The sequence below is a fragment of the Macaca fascicularis genome, chromosome 3 (assembly GCF_037993035.2).
Source record: "Macaca fascicularis isolate 582-1 chromosome 3, T2T-MFA8v1.1".
In the NCBI taxonomy this organism is placed as follows: domain Eukaryota; kingdom Metazoa; phylum Chordata; class Mammalia; order Primates; family Cercopithecidae; genus Macaca; species Macaca fascicularis.
This window is the reverse complement of record NC_088377.1, coordinates 185,982,784-186,000,440: the sequence shown is the minus strand read 5'-3', so window position 1 is coordinate 186,000,440 and position 17,657 is coordinate 185,982,784. Positions and strand designations below refer to the sequence as shown.

The window sequence follows — 17,657 nt, the reverse complement described above, 5'->3', positions numbered from 1 at the left end:
TGTGGGCACCTGTATTCCCAGCTACTCGGGAGGCTGAGAATTATTTGAACCCAGGAGGCAGAGGTTGCAGTGAGCTGAGATTGCACCACTGCAGTCCAGCCTGGGTGACAGAGCGAGACTCTGTCTAAAAAAAAAAAAAAAACAGAAAATTGTTGACCTCTGGCATATTTCATGCTGCCTACGGTGGGTGGGCAATGGGGTCAGAGGTGCCAAAACTGCCTCCTGAACCAGCCTGGTTATTCTTTCTGCTTCCCTCCAGCTTCAATTGGTTCTTCTTGATTACATCTCTCTCTCTCTCTCTCTCTTTTTCTTCTCTGAACCTCAGGTCTCATCAACTCGACCTCTTCTTGTTCTGCCAGCTCTGACTTGTGAGCATATTTTGGTTTTTGAAGTCACAACCCTTGATTCTTGTGCACTTGTCCAGAGAGTTAGCACACAAGGCTTTTCCTGACTTTTCAACTAGTAGGAAAGTTACAACCGACCATTTAGGGAGTTTGCTCTTCCCAACAAGCCTGTTCCTGTCTGCAGGGTGTGTTTGCATGTGGAGGTCACTCTAGCTGTCCCAGGTATTCTTCCTTTACTTTGCAGACTATGGTTGTCAGCATTTTATTTTTTTTTTTCGTTTTCATTTCTTACTGCTTGGTCTTGGTGACTGGGTTTCTTAATCAGGCTTGTCATCCTATCCTGAGATTTTTATATTTTGTTTGGGCCTATATTTCCTCTATATAAAGGCCTAGAGAGGAGAGAGAAAGACGCAATGGAAAGAGAATGAGATTTAGATTCAGACGGGTAAATTTGAATCCTGCCTTCCATTTACTTCATGTGAAATCTTGGGCATATTTACCTTCCTGTGCTTTCTCTGAATCTTCCTACACTTCATTTCCCTAATGTCTTAAATGGGGATAATAGTATGTAATAATACCTACATCACTGGATTATTGTGGTGATTCAATAATGTCCTATATAAAAATCACTTTAGTATAAGTACCAGATGTGTAAAGGTGGTCAACCGACCACCTGGGTTCGTTTCCTTTCCTAGCAGTTCCTGTCAGTGAGGCATGTTGAATGAATACATTTATAAGAACAAAGTGATAGGGGCTAGGAACAGTAAATAGATGCAAAATAAAGCTATTTTAAAATGAAAGCTGTATTAGTTGGGGCTGAATAAAAATAGCTTCTGGAACTTGAGACTACTGTAATTGACAATAACGCCTTTAAGATCAAGTTATAGGGCATGGGGAGAGGCAGGGAATGATCCTGTGTAGTCTAGGTATCAGGACTAAAGGAATGACAATGACCTTTTTTGAAGCAGGAACTCATCAGCGTTATCCCTGGGGCTGTCATTGTCCTGACTAGATAATGTCATGGTGCCACCATCCCACATTACTGGCTGCATTGTTCCCACGGTGAACTCTCTCTGACTCTCAGCTGGTCCAGTGCTAGTTCTTGGAACACTCCTAAGGCCTTTCTGCCTCTGCTTTTTGTCTGATCCTGTAACCGAACACTGAACCTTTCAAACTGATTTTTAACTCAGTTCTTGTCTTTTTTTTTTTTTTTTTGAGTCTCGCTCTGTTGCCAGGCTGGAGTGCAATGGTGCTATCTCAGCTCATGGTGACCTCTGTCTCCCAGGCTCAAGCGATTCTCCTGCCTGAGTCTCCTGAGTAGCTGGGATTACAGGCGCACGCCACCACACCAGCTAATTTTTGTATTTTTAGTAGAGATGAGGTTTCACCATGTTCGTCAGGCTGGTTTCGAACTCCTGACCTTGTGATCTACCTGCCTCAGCCTCCCAAAGTGCTGGGATTATAGGCGTGAGCCACCGTGCCTGGCCGCAGTTCTTCTGTTAATGGGGCTGACCGTGGTCTCTCCATTAGTCTCTGTTGAAGCCAGGCTGGCTTGGCCGTTGTGGTTCTTAGCTATCCTCTTCTATTCTAATTTTTATTTTATTTTATTTTATTTTATCTTATTTTATTTTATTTTGTTATTTTATGTTATTTTTCAGAGATGGAGTCTTGCTCTGTCCAGCCCAGGCTAGAATGCAGTGGCACGATTTAGGCTCACTGCAGCCTCCACCTCCTGTGTTCAAGTGATTTTCCTGCCTCAGCCTCCCCAGGAGCTGGGATTACAGGTGCGTGCCACCACACCCGGCTAATTTTGTGTTTTTAGTAGAGATGGAGTTTCACTATGTTGGCCAGGCTCGTCTTGAACTCTTGACCCCATGTGATTGGGATTACAGGCGCAAGCTGCCGCGCCCAGCCCATCCTCTTCTATTCTGATGAGCATAGTTTTATTTTCTATCCTTGGCTTCCCCTTACTTATTTTCTCAGTCTTTGCACATTGATTGGCATGAGCCTAAATTTAGTGCCATTCAAGGCATACATACTAATTGCCTCATTCATTTTTTCTTCTATTCATTTACTCTATGCATTCTTAGAAACCAGATATACGAAGACAAGATCTCCACTTTCAAGAAGCTCTCGATCTGATTGAAGAAAGAAACAGGTAGCAAATAATGACAGCAGAGCACGGTAAATGTTATGTTGAGATGGACCCAAAGTACAATGGAAGCATAAAGGAGAGAATAAGTGGCACTGCTTGGGGAATCAGAGAAGCCTGAATGGATAAGGTGGATTATATATAGTTTTTTCTTTTTGAGATAGGGTCTCACTCTGTCACCTAGGCTGGAGTGCAGTGGGGTGATCATGGCTCACTGCAGCTTCAAACTCCTGGGCTCGGGTGATCCTCCCACCTCAGCCTCCTGGGGCTGGGAGTACACACGTGCACCACCATGCACACCTGGCTAATTTTTGGTATATTTTTGTAAAGACAGAGTTTTGTCATGTTACCCAGGCTAGTCTCAAACTCCTTGACTCAAGAAATTCACTCACCTCCGCCTCCCAAAGTGCTAGGATTACAGGTGTGAGCCAACGCGCCCAGCTAAGGTGAGATTTGAGTTGACTTGTCTTTTAAAAATATTCTGTTACTTGCTGGGCGCGGTGGCTCACGCCTTTAATCCCAGCACTTTGGGAGGCCAAGGCGGGCGGATCACGAGGCCAGGAGATTGAGACCATTCTGGCTAGCACAGTGAAACCCCATCTCTACTGAAAATACAAAAATAATTAGCCAGGCTTGGGAGGCTGAGGCAGGAGAATGGCATGAACCCAGGAGACAGAGCTTGCAGTGAGCCAAAATCGCACTACTGCACTCCAGCCTGGGCAACAGAGCGAGACTCCGTCTCAAAAAAAAAAAAAAAAAAAAAAAAATTCTGTTACCTAGTAGAGAGGAGGATATATGAGAAGCATACCAACAGCTGAAGTGAAATATGCAAAAATACAAGCCTGAGCACCCTCTGTTCAGGGATGTGCAAATAGTGTGGGTTTAACATGAGATGTGGTGAAGAAATGGCAGAGAATGAAGTTGGAAGGGTAGTTGGGCAGCCAAATCATGAAAGGCCTTGTAGGCCATTCCTGCTACTGAGTTTGGACTTTATTCTTCTGGGGATGGGCCTCCTTGGAAGGGTTTCAAGCAAGGTCATGATGAGATCAGATTATAAGGTTAGATTAAAAAGAAAAGCTCTGGAGGCAGCGTAGAGAATGGACTGGCGTGGGTAGTGAAGTGGAGAGGCAAGGAAGGCAATCAGACAGCTATTGTAGCAATTAGATGGATATTGTAGACATGTAGGTAAGAAAAGAAGATGAACGAACGCAGGGGTGATGGGAAAATAAGCAGGGAATGGACTTTAGTATTGTGCTGACTGTTTTTTTGAAGATAAAATGATTGAGTCCGATTTTAAGAATTGGCTGTTGGAGGTGAATGAAATTATGTGCTCTCTGAATGATTTCTCTGTCTGTGAGAGGACTCCTCGAGGAGTTCTGCTCTTGCTTTTGCAGGGGCTGCCTCTAGAGCTCTGTGTTTTATTCGCAGAAAGAAGCTTAACTATTCATACTTTACTACTTGCTTTGAATTTGCATTTCACAGCCTGGCACCCTTTTTTTCTCAAGGTAGCTACTTTGCTTTCAAGATTTGGAGGCCTACTGGCTAGATAAACACCTGAAAGAGCCTTGCCTGGGAGTTTAGTCACAGCTGTCATCGTTTGTGTCCAGGAGCCATGGGCTTCAGCTTGCCTGGTTTAGTCGGGACTACCCATTTTTCTTTTTTTTAATCAGTAGTGGTAAGATGGGTGGTTCTGGGAAGGATTACCAAGGAAATAATCTGTTTTGCTTGTAAAAGGAATGTTTCTGTTAATTCAGACGTTTAGAAATTCACTCATTCTCAGAGATATTAAGTCATGAGTATAGGAAAAGGATGGGAGTTTAAGAAGCGAAAGAGACCACCTCAACCTGAATGAATGAATGGTGTATTTTTAATAATTCACAATTGTGTTCACTTGTGAATTATTAATAACATATATAACAACTAAGTGTGCAGAGGGTCTCAAAGTGTAGTTTGTGGATGCATGGGTGATCTGGCTGTGACATCTCATCTGCCACACCATAGATCAAAGTGTAGTTTGTGGTACACCTGCACTGGAGTCTCTAATTCACTTTGTGAATCTTTTTTTTTTTTTTTTTTTTAGATGGAGTCTCACTCTGTTGCCCAGGCTGGAGTGCAGTGGCATGATCTTGGCTCACTGCAACCTCCGCCTCCTGGGTTCAGGCAATTCTCTGCCTCAGCCTCCTAAGTAGCTGGGATTTGCAGGCGCCCGCCACCACGCCTGGCTATTTTTTTTGTATTTTTAGTAGAGGTGGGGTTTCACCATACTGGCCAGGCTGGTCTTGAACTCCTGACCTCGTGATCCACCTGCCTCGGCCTCCCACGGGTCATTCTTAAGCACAGTATAAAGCTTAGGACTCAGGATGTTCCAGCTTGTATAGAAGGAAGAAGTACATAGGACTGCAATGCCTGCTTTAAGGATATTAGGGAAACAAGAAAAGAAAGTTTTGTGCCAGGCCACTGGGTGTAAAGTTTTATGACCCGAGGATGGAAGGAAATTAGAAACAAGGATTGTAAGGCCAACAGGGAGAAAAGCAGAGCGAGTATTCAACAATTTCTTTAGACAGTACGTGTAATCGGTTATAGTTTAACACTGGACATGCATGTGTGATGTAATTTTTGAAGTTATGAAAGTGTAAGCTATCTTTTGTTCCGAGTTTACCCCTGGATGTTGTGGGCAATGAGGGATGGGCCTGGTGCAATGAAGAAGTAAATTGCTGCACAGCACGGTGCCTCAGGCCTGGAGCTCTTCACATCCTTTAGAGCTGGATTAAGAGATGCTGTGTTAGCTCGAGCAAAGGTCACTAGGATTCTTTGGGTTAAATTTTGTTTTTTTAATCCACATATTCTTGTAGTTCATTGAACTTCTTTAAGAGGAGGAAAGCCCAACTTGGGGTCAGTCAATGGTATAGTAAATATTTGTTCGAGTTCTGAAATGGACTATCATTTTAAAGAGTTGATTAGCAAAGTTTAAATGCTTGATATTCTCCATGGTTTGTGTCTGTGGGAGATGTTTGGTGGAATGGTCAGGAGGGAGAGAGGGAAAGAGTGCCACTGCCTTCAAAAACAAACAAAAAAAAGAACAGCCCCGGCTGGGTGTGGTGGCTCATGCCTGTAATCCCAGCACTTTGGCAGGCCAAGGTGGGCGGATCACCTGAGGTCTGGAGCTCAAGACCAGCCTGGCCAACATGGTGAAACCCTGTCTCTACTAAGAAAAATACAAAAATTAGCCAGGCGCAGTGGCTTGCATCTGTAATTGCAGCTACTCGGGAGGCTGAGACAGGAGAATTGCTTGAACCTGGGAGGTGGAGACTGCAGTGAGCTGAGATTGCACCACTGCACTTCAGCCTGGGCAACAAAACAAGACTCCATTTCAAAAAAAGAATAGCCTCTTACCAGCTCTGCTGGGTTCTAAGACATGAATAGTTTGCCTACCCTGATGTCAAGGAGCTCACAGTGTAATGGACGTGACAGATGAACAACAATATTGAAGTGCAGTGCACTTTATGCTAGAGTTGCCATGGGAGTTTGGAGGAGGGAAAGATGATCTTGTCGGTGAGTTTATAAACCAGTGCCAAAGTGTTGATGCAGTTACACCAGCGCTCTTCCTAGGTCTCTAGACTAGAGGCTCATGTTTCTCGAATCTCCTATACAAAGACATTTTTAACTTGAGTGCATATATCATAGAAAAATATGTATGCTTCCAAATCTCATTCAATTGAACATCTCCAAAATGTCTGGTAAATGATGTCTGAAAATGCCTGGGTCCTCCCGGAGGCTGGTTATAGCTATGGTGAGGTGCTGCAGTCTTAAGAGAGAGTGGGTCCTTGCCTGCCTGTCCTATGGCAAGCAATCCCTGGAAGCACCGTTAATCAGGTTGTCTTGCTTTTTGTCTTTTGAAATGTTTGGATTTGGGATGTTTTGGAAATTTCCCCATCCAAAATTTTTGGAAGATAGGGATGGAGATGGGAACGATCCCTGTCCCTTAGTTTTTTTTTTTTTGAGACAGGGTCTCGTGTTGTTGCCTAGACTGGAGTGCAGTGGTGCTATCACACCTTACTGCAGTCTTCAACTTCCAGGCTCAAGCGATCCTCCCACCTCAGCCTTGCGAGTAGCTGGGACTACAGGTGCACACCACCATGCCTGGCTAATTTTTGTATTGTTTTATAGAAACGAGGGTCCCACTTTGTTTCCCAGGCTGGTCTCAAACTCCTGGGGTCAAGTGATCCACCTGCCTCAGCCTCCCAAAGTGCTGGCAGGATTACAGGCGTGAGCCACTGTGCTCAGCCAATTCATGTTGTTTTGAGATGGAGTCTCGCTCTGTCACCCAGGCTAGAGTGCAGTGGCGTGATCTCGGCTCACTGCGAGCTCCACCTCCCTGGTTCATGCCATTCTCCTGCCTCAGCCTCCTGAGTAGCTGGGACTACAGGCGCCTGCTACCACGCCCGGCTAATTTTTTGTATTTTTAGTAGAGACGGGGTTTCACCATGTTAACCATGATGGTCTCGATCTCCTGACCTCGTGATCTGCCCGCCTCAGCCTCCCAAAGTGCTGGGATTACAGGCGTGAGCCACCGTGCCCAGCCCAATTCCTGTTCTTAAGGAGACTATAACCAGTACGTTTCATTTAATGGAGTTCTGGCTCTACTGTAATTGTTACCAGAAAGAGGTTCTGAACCCAACCCCAAGGGAGTGTTCATGGGCCTCGCACAAGAACGAATTCGGGGCAAGCCCGGAAGGTGGAAGCAAATTTATTAAGAAAACAAAGGAATAAAAGAATGGGCTGTTCAACTGAGTATACTTACAGTTATTTCTTCATTATATGCTAAAAAAGGTGTGGATTACTCATGAGTGTTCCAAGAAAGGGCCAGGCAGTTCCCAGAACTGAGGGTTCCTCTCCACTTTAGACCCTACTGGGTCTAAAGTCCAGACACTGCCTGGCATTTTTAAGCTGTCATGGCACTGGTGGGAGTGTCTTTTAGCATGCTAATGAATTATAAGTAGCGTATAATGAGCAGTAAGGATGACCAGTCACTTTCATCACTATTTTGGATTTGGTGGGTTTTGGCTGGTGTCTTTACTGTATCCTGTTTTATCAGCAAGGTCCTTGTGACTTGTATCTTGTGCCGACCCCATATCTCATCCTGTGACTAAGAACGCCTAACCTCCTGGGAATGTAGCCCTGTAGGTCTCAGCTTTATTTTACCAAGTCGCTATTTATGATGGAGTCCCTCTGGTTTGAACACTTCTGACACAGTGGCTCCCAAACCTGGCAAATCAGCAAAATTTCCTTAAGAAAAAACTATCTGTTTATCTGTCTGTCTGTCTGTCTGTCTATCTATCTATCTATCTATCTATCTATCTATCTATCTATCTATGAGACAGGGTCTTGCTACGTCACTTAGGCTGGAGTGCAGTGGCATGATCATAGCTCACTGCATCCTTGAACTCCTGGACTCAAGCCATCCTCTCGCCTCAGCCTCCCTAGTAGCTGGGACTACAGGTATACACCACCATGCACAGCTAATTTTTAAATTTTTTGTAGAGATGGAGTCTCACTACCCTCTATTTTCCCAGACTGATTTTGAACTCCTGGCCTCAAGGGATCCTCCTCCCTCGGCTTCCCTAGGTGCTGGGATTACAGGCATGAGTCACTGGGTCTGACTGTTGTTTGTTTTTAAGATGATTATGATTAGGGTGAGAAGCCAGGTTTAGGAATCCTGATAGAAAAGCAGTGGTTCTTTAGCAGAGGCTTCCATCATAATAATCTAATCATCATTTTGAATTTGCCATTGCCCTAAACCCATGGAGTTTTAATTCTGTAGGTTTGGGGTCAAGCAGAAGTATTTCAAAATAGCTCCTTGCTGATTTGGATGCATAATAATAGTGGAAACCCTCTGATGCACAGCAGTGATTTTTAAACACCTTTTATCCTACCTCCTGTCAATAAAAAATTTTTGAGCAGGCACTCCTCAGTATATGCATGTTTTATTTATTTATGAATTATATATGTGTAATTCTGTATGATATGCAAACACACATGTTTTGAAATAATGAGGTAAGAATAAATGTCATTGAAAGTTTTAATATTTTTATCTCGTTCCGCCAGTGGATACACTGAGGACCCCATTGTGTAGAACACTGAGAGAAAGAACAGGGCCAGTGGTTCCATAATTGACCCCAACTCTTATTTAGATGCTACTGTCACAGGTAGCTGTCTGAAACAGAATCACCTGTTCCCACCCCAACCAAAGCACTCCTACTCCATTCTTTACTTTACGCAATCATTCAACTCATGTGTAGGTTTAGCAGACCGAATTCCCAAATCCCAAATCCAAAATGCTCCAAATTGTGAAATATGATACTCAAAGGAAGTGTTCATTGGAACATTTGACATTTGGGATTTTTGGATTTGGGATGCTCAACTGATTAAGTACCTGCAAATATTCCCAAATCCAAAAAAAATCCAAAATCCACAACACTTCTGGTCCCAGGCATTTCATATAAGGGATACTCAACCCACATTGTGCAAAGCGTTGAATGAGGAGCTAGGGATATAGTTGTGCACGTGGTCCTTGATCTCAAGGACCTAGATTATGCCTGCATAAACATTAAACAAATGATTACTTAATATTCCATTACTATAATTTTGATGGATGCTAAAAAGTGTGAACTCAAAAGTACCTGAGACAAGTCTCAAAGAAAGTTTAGAAAGTTTATTTTGCCAAAGTTAAGGATGCGCCCATGACACGGTCTCAGGCGGTTCTGATGACATGTGCCCAAGGTGGTCAGGGTACAGCTTGCTTTTATACACTTTGGGGAGACATAATACATCAACCAATACATGTAAGGTTTACATTGGTTCAATCTGGAAGGATGGGTACAATTTGAGGGTGGGCGTAGGAGGGCTTGCAGGTCATAGGTAGATTTATAAATTTTCTGATTAGTAACTGGACAAAATAATTATCATCAATAGAAAGGAATGTCTGGGATATGTTAAGGGGTTGTGGAGACCAAGGTATTATCATGTAGACGAAGCTTCTGAGTAGCAGGTTTCAGAGAGAATAGATGGTAAATGTTTCTTATCAGACCTTAGGTCTGTGTTGGTGTTAATGCCGGTCAGCTTTTCCTTGAATTCCAAAAAAGAGGAGGGCATAATGAGGCATGTCTGACTCCCACTTCCATCATGGCCTGAAACAGTTTTGCAGCTTAACTTTGGAATGCCCTTGGCCTAGAGGAGGGGTCCTTTCAGATGGTTAGGAGGCCTTAGATTTTTATTTTTGATTTCTGAATATATATATTATATAGTATATATTATAGCATATATTATATTATATATAGTATGTATTATATACTATATATTATATTACTATATATTAGTGCTTTCTAAACTTTCTTTGAGACTTGTCTCAGGTACTTTTGAGTTCACACTTTTTAGCATCCATCAAAATTGTAGTTTTATATATATATATAACCTGAGACCTGAAATGACCTCTTCTGGAGGGTTGAGAAATCTGTAATTTGGAGGTAGGAGTGTCATTGAAGGAAAGCTAGAGAATTTCAGATCTGGAGGACAGAGGTGGAAATACCATAGCACAAGATGAAACTGAAGATGTGAGCAGAGACCAGGGATCATGTGGGCCTGGTAGACCATATTAAGGAATTTGATCTTTATTTTGAGGGCAAGGTAATCCATTGAAGGATCTAAGGGAGAGTGACAGGGCCAGATTTGCATCTCAAAAAGATCACTTAAAGGTGCAGCAAGTTGTATCAGTTCTTTCCCTTCTTTCTCTTTTTGAGATAGGGTCTCATTCTGTCACCCAGGCTGGAGTGCAGTGACCTGATCATGGCCTACTGCTGCCTCAACCTCCTGGGCTAAAGCTATCCTTCCACCTTGGCCTCCCAAATAGCTGGGACTACGGGCATGCACCACCACACCTGGCTCATTTTAAAATTTTTTGTAGACCTGGAGTCTCACTGTGTTGCACAGACTGCTCTCAAACTCCAGGGCTCAAGGGATCCTCCTACCTCAGCCTCCCAAGGTGCTGGGATGTAGGTATGAGCCACTACACCCAGCCTATTCTCTCCTTTCTTATCTTTTGCTTGTATTTAGAAACCTTTGCTTTTACAGTTGCCCTCAGATTACACTCCCCTTTTCCCTACTTTCTATAAACTCTAACAAGTCCTCCAAGATCCATCTCTGTTGTCACCTTCTTGGTGAAGCCTTTTCTTATTCTCTTCTCCAAACATCCACACCCTTTAGAGCTAAACTAATCTATGTGTGTGTGTGTGTGTGTGTGTGTGTGTGTGTGTTTGTGTATAAATTTATGTGGTATATGTGCTGCTGAAGCGAGCACTAGAGCTAATCTCTATAAAGGCACTTTGTAGGTTTTATTACAATTTACCTATTTTGGTAAATTGGGGGAGGGCAGATGCAGAAAATAGAATTACTTGAAGTCTTCATGCACACTATCGTTTGGTTTCTTTGGTTTGTTCAAGGCTTCTGCCTTATTTTACTTATTCCTTTCTTCTTGTAACAAATTCTGTACTGTTTGTATGTGTTTTTAATTTACATAAATACTGTCTTCTATCGACTTTGCATTTTTTACTTTTTAAAATTAGGATGAGTTTTAAACATCTACTCATTTTCCTTTGTGTATCTGTAGTCTTTTGCTTCTAACCAGTGCTTGGTGTTCCACAGTCTGAATTCATCATATTTTACCTATCCTCACTTTCAGTGGTGGCCACCGAAATCCTTTCACCTTCCCTGTATCACAAGCAATGCTGTGATGAGCAGCCTTGTATACATCCTTTACGGACCTGTGTGAGAATTTCTTTGGGATATGAACATCCAGGATTGGAATTCTGGGGTTGGAAAGCGATGGTGTGCTTATTTAGCCAAATCCTGGCTATTGCTCACTAGACTGGCTGCACGGACTGTGTGTTCATTATGGTGCAAGAGTCTCTGTAGCCCCATGTCCCCACCAACACTGGGCATATTTTGATCAGTTGAGTAGCTTCAAAGCAGTATTTCACTGCTGTTTAATTTTCATTTTTCTAGTTACTAGTGGGTTGAGGATCTCAGTAAATTTGTTGTCATGTTATTATTCACATTGCCTATCATGCCTTTGTCTACTTTTGTGTTGAGTTACTCTCATTTTCTTGTTACCTTGCAAAACTTTCTTGTATCCTTGCAAAACTTTCTTTTGCCTTGCAGAAGCTGAGGTGGAAGGATGGCTTGAGCTGAGGAGGTTGAGGCTGCCGTGAGCCATGATCATGTCATGATCAATGTACTCATGTCATGGTGAATTCATGTACTCCAGCCTGGGTGACAGAATGAGACCCTATCTCAAAAAGAAAAAGAAAAAGAAGAGAAAGAGTAGACACAATTTGCTGCACCCTTAGGTGATCTTTTTGAGATGCAGATCTGGCCCTGTCGCTTGTATAATCTCAATCTTGGTTGTCTGGGAGTTTTAGATATTGAAAACACTGTCTCCTAGTAAGCTGAACAGAAACGTGTAACAATTTTGCCACACACTAATTCTTCTATATTATCTTAACAGCTTTATTTTCCATCCTGAGTCTATTTAGTCTAATGATATTGAGTAGATACTTAATTATGTCAGTTTATTATTATGTCAGTTTTTAAACTCCAATTTTCATCTTTTCTTGATTTATGCTACCAACTTTATTATGTATTACATTCTTAGAAGTAGATCGGTCTGTTTCTGTCGCTTGCTCTCTGTTCTGTTCTACTTGTCCATTTAAATGTTCTTGCTCGAAATTGTTTCTAGGACAGTGGCTTTGTAGTACATCTATGGATTTGGTTGGGACATTCCCTCCCCTACCTCTACTCTACTCCTCTTTCTCGACATTTATTTAGTTATTTGTGGACCTTTATTGTTCCATGTAGATTATAGAGGTTTTCAGAGATCCTCAGAAAACCCAGCTGAAATCTTACTTGAGGTTAATTTGGGGGAGAATTGAGATTTTATGATAATAAACCATCCTTCCCAAAAGTATAGAGTGTTTCCCCAATTATTCTTCTAATCTTATATGTTCTTTAGACTAATTTAAAACTTTTTCTTTATGCTTTTTATTAAATAAGGTTATCAGTACTTTATATTATGCTATTGTGAATTAAATCTTATTTTTCAATTCTGTTTTTCTAGTGAGTTTTCCTTGTCTAGAGAAATGTTCTTGATTTTAATTTATTCACTATGCTGTGTTTCTCAAGAGCAGAGGCTGTATCTTTTGTCTCTGTATTCCCAGTGTTTAAAACATCACATGGTAACTGATCAATGAATGCTTGTTGAATGAATGAATGAATGAGCAGGATACATAAAGCAGAATGGGCTGCTCTGATATTTGGGTCCATACAGACTTCATGGCAACATCCACGACGGTTCCAGTAGACACCCCACCACAAGGACCAAGGGAAGGGGCAGCCTGTTCCTTTACATGACTATCTTCCTGGGTGTGATCCATTAATTCCCCCAAGTGGTTCAATTAGCCTTAGTTGGTACCCTCCCCAGTTTTCCTCATACCACATAGATGTTTTTGAACATAGCTTGCTATTTACTATGGCTTCTTCTGGACACCCACTCTTAGCTCAAATTTACACATCCATTTTGGAAGCCTTCATTGCCAGACTGGTGGTCAGACTAAAAAGCTTGACTTGGCTCTCCTAGCCATAGTTACGAAGTACCATAGGATTGGTTGTCTTCCTGGTACTTTCTTCTCCTCAGAAATGAAGCAAGCACTTAGACCTGTTAACTGCTGATGAGCCCAGCTTGGATCCCTAAAAGCGGAAAAGAGAATTTGAATACCAAGACCCAGCTACCCTTAGGACTGGAGCAAGATGGGACACATAGGTATAGGTGCTCTTGGTAATGTTAGACAAAGGCAAAGGCAACACACAAAGGAAAGTTAGGCTTTTAAAATGAGAGTTCATTTATTTTACAAAAATTGTACTGAGTGCAATATAAAGGCCTTTCACAGTCTAACTCCTGCCTTCATTCCCAGGCTCCCCTTTGGTCACTATCTTTTTCTGTCTCTACCATACATGCTTTGTGCTCAAGCCATACCTGATTGTTTGTCACACCATTATATGCCAATTCTTTTTTTATTCCTGGATCTTGCTAGACAGTATTCTCTGTGTCTAAAATGCTCTTCCTACCTTTCTCTGTCTATTTATCAAACCTCTTAATTCTTTTCAATGATGAATTCATGTTACCTTGTCTCTGAAACCTTTCCTGACTTCTCCAAATAGAATGGTTATCTTTCATTCTGTGGCACCTTAACATATTCAATATAGCCTTCTGTTAGTACATTTTTAATGCTGTGATATTGTAACATTTATTTTTATTTTCTTATCTGCTTATTTTCCATTGCAAGCTTCTTAGGATTTGGTACCGTATATTCTCTATCTTTGTGACTCAAAGCTGAGCATAGCTTCTAGCATGGAGTAGGCGATCAGTTAGCAAATAATTGACTAAATTGAACAAATAATTGAGTAAGTTCACCATGAAGAGAATGAGATTTTGATCCTATACTGGTCATGTGGTTCTAGAAAAGGAAATAATATTTCTATTCATCTGTAAATTTATATATGTATTTGCTCAGTTGTAAAGTTGTTATATTAGTCATCTTGGGTTGCTGTAACCAAATCCCATAGGCTGGTTGGCTCAAACAACAGACACTTATTTCTCACGGTTCTGGAGGCTAGTAAGTCCAAGATCAAGATACCAATAGATTTGACTCATGATGGGAGCTCTCTTCCTGGCTTGCAGATGGCTGCCTTCTCATATTCTGCAGAGAAGAAGGTCTAGTGTCTCTTCCTCTAGTTATAAGGGCACTAATCTATCAAGGGAGATCTACCCTTCTGACCTCATCTAAGCACAGTTATTTTCCAAAGGCCCCACCTCCCAATACCATTGCATTGAGGTTAGAGCTTCCTATATGAATGGGAGGGTGGAGGAAAGGACACAAACATTCAGTTTATAACATGTCTTATAAAATATTATGAATCTGGTTAAAGTATTTTCAAAGAAGTGTTCTAACTATGGAGACCAGATGAGTGAACGATGAATCTTGCCATAAATATGAGAGCAGAGAAACAATGACTGTCCCTGATATGATTTGGCTGTGTCCTCACCCAAATCTCAACTTGAATTGTATCTCCCAGAATTCCCATGTGTCATGGGAGGGACCCACAGGGAGGTAATTGAATCTGATATGCTCTTCCTATCTTTCTCTGCTTATTTACCTAACCTCTACCAAATCATTCTTTTCAATGATTGATTCAATGATGAATTCCCATGCTATTCTCATGATAGTGAATTAAGCTCACAAGATCTGATGGGTTTATCAGCAGTTTCTGCTTTTGCTTCTCTTTCATTTTCTCTTGCCGTCACCATGTAAGAAGTGCCTTTTGCCTCCCATCATGATTCTGAGGCCTCCCCAGCCATGTGCAACTGTAAGTCCAATTAAACCTCTTTTTCTTCCCAGTGTTGGATATGTCATTATCAGCAGTATGAAAACGGACTAATACAGTAAATTGGTACACGTAGAGTGGGACACTGCTAAAAAGATACCTGAAAATGTGGAAGCAACTTTGGAACTGGCTAACAAGCAGAGGCTGAAACAGTTTGGAGGGCTCAGAAGAAGACAAGAAAGTGTGGAAAAGTTTGGAACTTCCTAAAGACTTGTTGAATGGCTTTGACAAAAATGCTGATAATGATAAGGACAGTAAGGTCCAGGCTGATGTAGTCTCAGTTGGAGATGAGGAACTTGTAGGGAACTGGAGCAAAGATGATTGTTGTTATGTTTTAGCAAAGAGACTGGTGGCATTTTGCCCCTGCCATAGAAATTTGTGGAACTTTGAACTTGAGAGAGATGATTTAGTGTATCTGGCGGAAGAAATTTCTAAGCAGCAAAGCATTCAAGAGGTGACTTCGGTGCTGTTAAAAGCATTTTGTTTTAAAAGGGAAACAGCATAAAAGTTTGGAAAATTTGCAGCCAGTTAATGCAGTAGAAGAGACAAACCTATTTTTTTGAGGAGAAATTCAAGCTGGCTGCAGAAATTTGCATAAGTAACTGGGAGCTGAATGTTAATCTCCAAGACATTGGGGAAAATGTCTCCAGGGCATGTCATAGGTCTTCATGGCAGCCCCTCCCATCACAGACCCTGAAGACTAGGAGGAAAAAATGGCTTTGTGGGCCAGGCCCAGGGTCCCCATGCTGTGTGCAGCCTAGGGACTTGGTGCCCTGCATCCCAGCTGCTCCAGCCATTGCTAAAAGGGGCCAAGGTACAGCTCTGCCCATGGTTTCAGAAGGTGCAAGCACCAAACCTTGGCAGCTTCCGTGTGGTGTTGAGCCTGCAGGTGCATGGAAGTCAAGAATTGAGGTTTGGGAACCTCCATCTAGAGTTCAGAAGATATATGGAATCACTTGGATGCCCAGGCAAAAGTTTGCTTCAGGGGCAGGGCCCTCACGGAGAATCTCTGCTAGGGTACTGTGAAGGGAAATGTGGGCTCAGAGCCCCCACACAGAATCCCTACTAGGGCACCGTCTAGTGGAGCTGTGCGAAGAGGGCCACCATTCTCTAAACCCCAGAATGGTAGATCCACCGACAGCTTGTGCCGTGCACCTGGAAAAGCCACAGATCCTCAACAGCAGCCTGTGAGAGCAACCAGGACAGGGGGCTGTACCCTGTGAAGCCACAGGGGCAGAGCTGCCCAAGATTATGGGAACCTACCTCTTGCATCAGCGTGACCTGGATGTGAGACATGGAGTCGGAGGAGATCATTTTGGAACGTTATAATTTGACGGCCCTGCTGGATTTTGGATTGGCATGGGGCCTGTAACCCCTTTGTTTTGGCCAGCTTCTCCCATTTGCAACGGCTGTATTTACCCAATACCTGTACCCCCATTGTATGTAGGAAGTAACTAGCTTGCTTTTGATTTTACAGGATCATGGGTAGAAGGGACTTGCCTTGTCTCAGATGAGACTTTGGACTATGGACTTTTGGGTTAATGCTGAGATGAGTTAAGACTTTGGGGGACTGTTTGGAAGGCATGATTGGTTTTGAAATGTGAGAACATGAGATTTGGAGGGGTCAGGGGCAGAATGATATGGTTTGGCTGTGCCCCCACCCACATCTCAACTTGAATCGTTATCTCCCAGAATTCCCAGGTGTTGTGGGAGGGACCCAGGGGGAGGTAATTGAATCATGGGGGCCGGCCTTTCCCATGCTATTCTTGTGATAGTGAATAAGTCTTAGGAGATCTGATGGGTTTATCAGGGGTTTCTGCTTTTGCTTCTCTCTCATTTTCTCTTGCCGCTGCCATGTAAGAAGTGCCTTTTGCCTCCTACCATGATTCTGAGTCCTCCCCAGCCACATGCAACTGTAAGTCCAATCAAACCTCTTTTTCTCTCCAGTCTCGGGTATGTCTTTTTCAGCAGTGTGAAAATGGACTAATACAATCACCCTCGTCTTTGTTCTCCTTTCTATTTCATCTCTAACTTTTTATGGCATTTGGGGGGTGCTATTCATTGCAAAAGTTAGGGACTCACTAATTCCACTACTCACTGCATATCAAGGTAATCTGTCAAGGTTTGGTTTTATATAAGAAACAAATGAGTCTCCAGAATATCCAAGTTAACATTATTCAATAAAGGGAGGCAGTCATTACCCTTTAACCTCTGAAAGAAAACTGCAGGTAGGCATCAAACTAACCCTGAGATAGGAGAGAGTAGAAATTCCCACACCCAGTGAATTGTAGGACATTAGGTAATTATTGGTGGGAAGTATATTTGAGTGGGAAACTGAATTTCAACTGACTTTTATCCTTGAAGATGGTGCTTCTGTTTTCTCAAGTTAGAAGGTTATGGAAATTGCATCTGAACAACAAGTTGTATTAGCATAAGTTCTAGAATAAACTGAGAAAGCAAGGCTAGTCTGAGGAAAATTTATACCGCTCACACTTCCCTTCTGAATTGGAGAATAGAATTGAATAGCAAAATTGTAACCTACCTTTCAAAGATGTATTGTAAAGTATATTTTGTGAACTTTTATATCTTCTGTTCTTATTTTTCTATTGCCCTATTTTAAAATCTGTCTTGAATTTATTTTATTAAATGTATGTGTCTCTGTGTATATA

At 42.2% G+C, this 17,657-nt stretch overlaps 1 protein-coding gene and 1 pseudogene across 1 annotated transcript in view; both read left to right on the top strand.

Annotated features, from left to right (window-relative positions):
* Positions 1–17,657, top strand: part of LOC107129339 (olfactory receptor 2A14-like) — a 150,483-nt pseudogene that overhangs the window by 2,441 nt on the left and 130,385 nt on the right.
* LOC141409946 (uncharacterized) overlaps positions 1–17,657 on the top strand; it is a 20,018-nt gene extending 2,361 nt beyond the window's left edge. The window contains exons 2-3 of the mRNA XM_074036215.1: positions 2,003–2,128; positions 15,003–17,657. Of these exons, the coding sequence (XP_073892316.1) occupies positions 2,003–2,090 (88 nt within the window). The 3' untranslated portion in view covers positions 2,091–2,128; positions 15,003–17,657. The remainder of the gene's footprint in view (positions 1–2,002; positions 2,129–15,002) is intronic.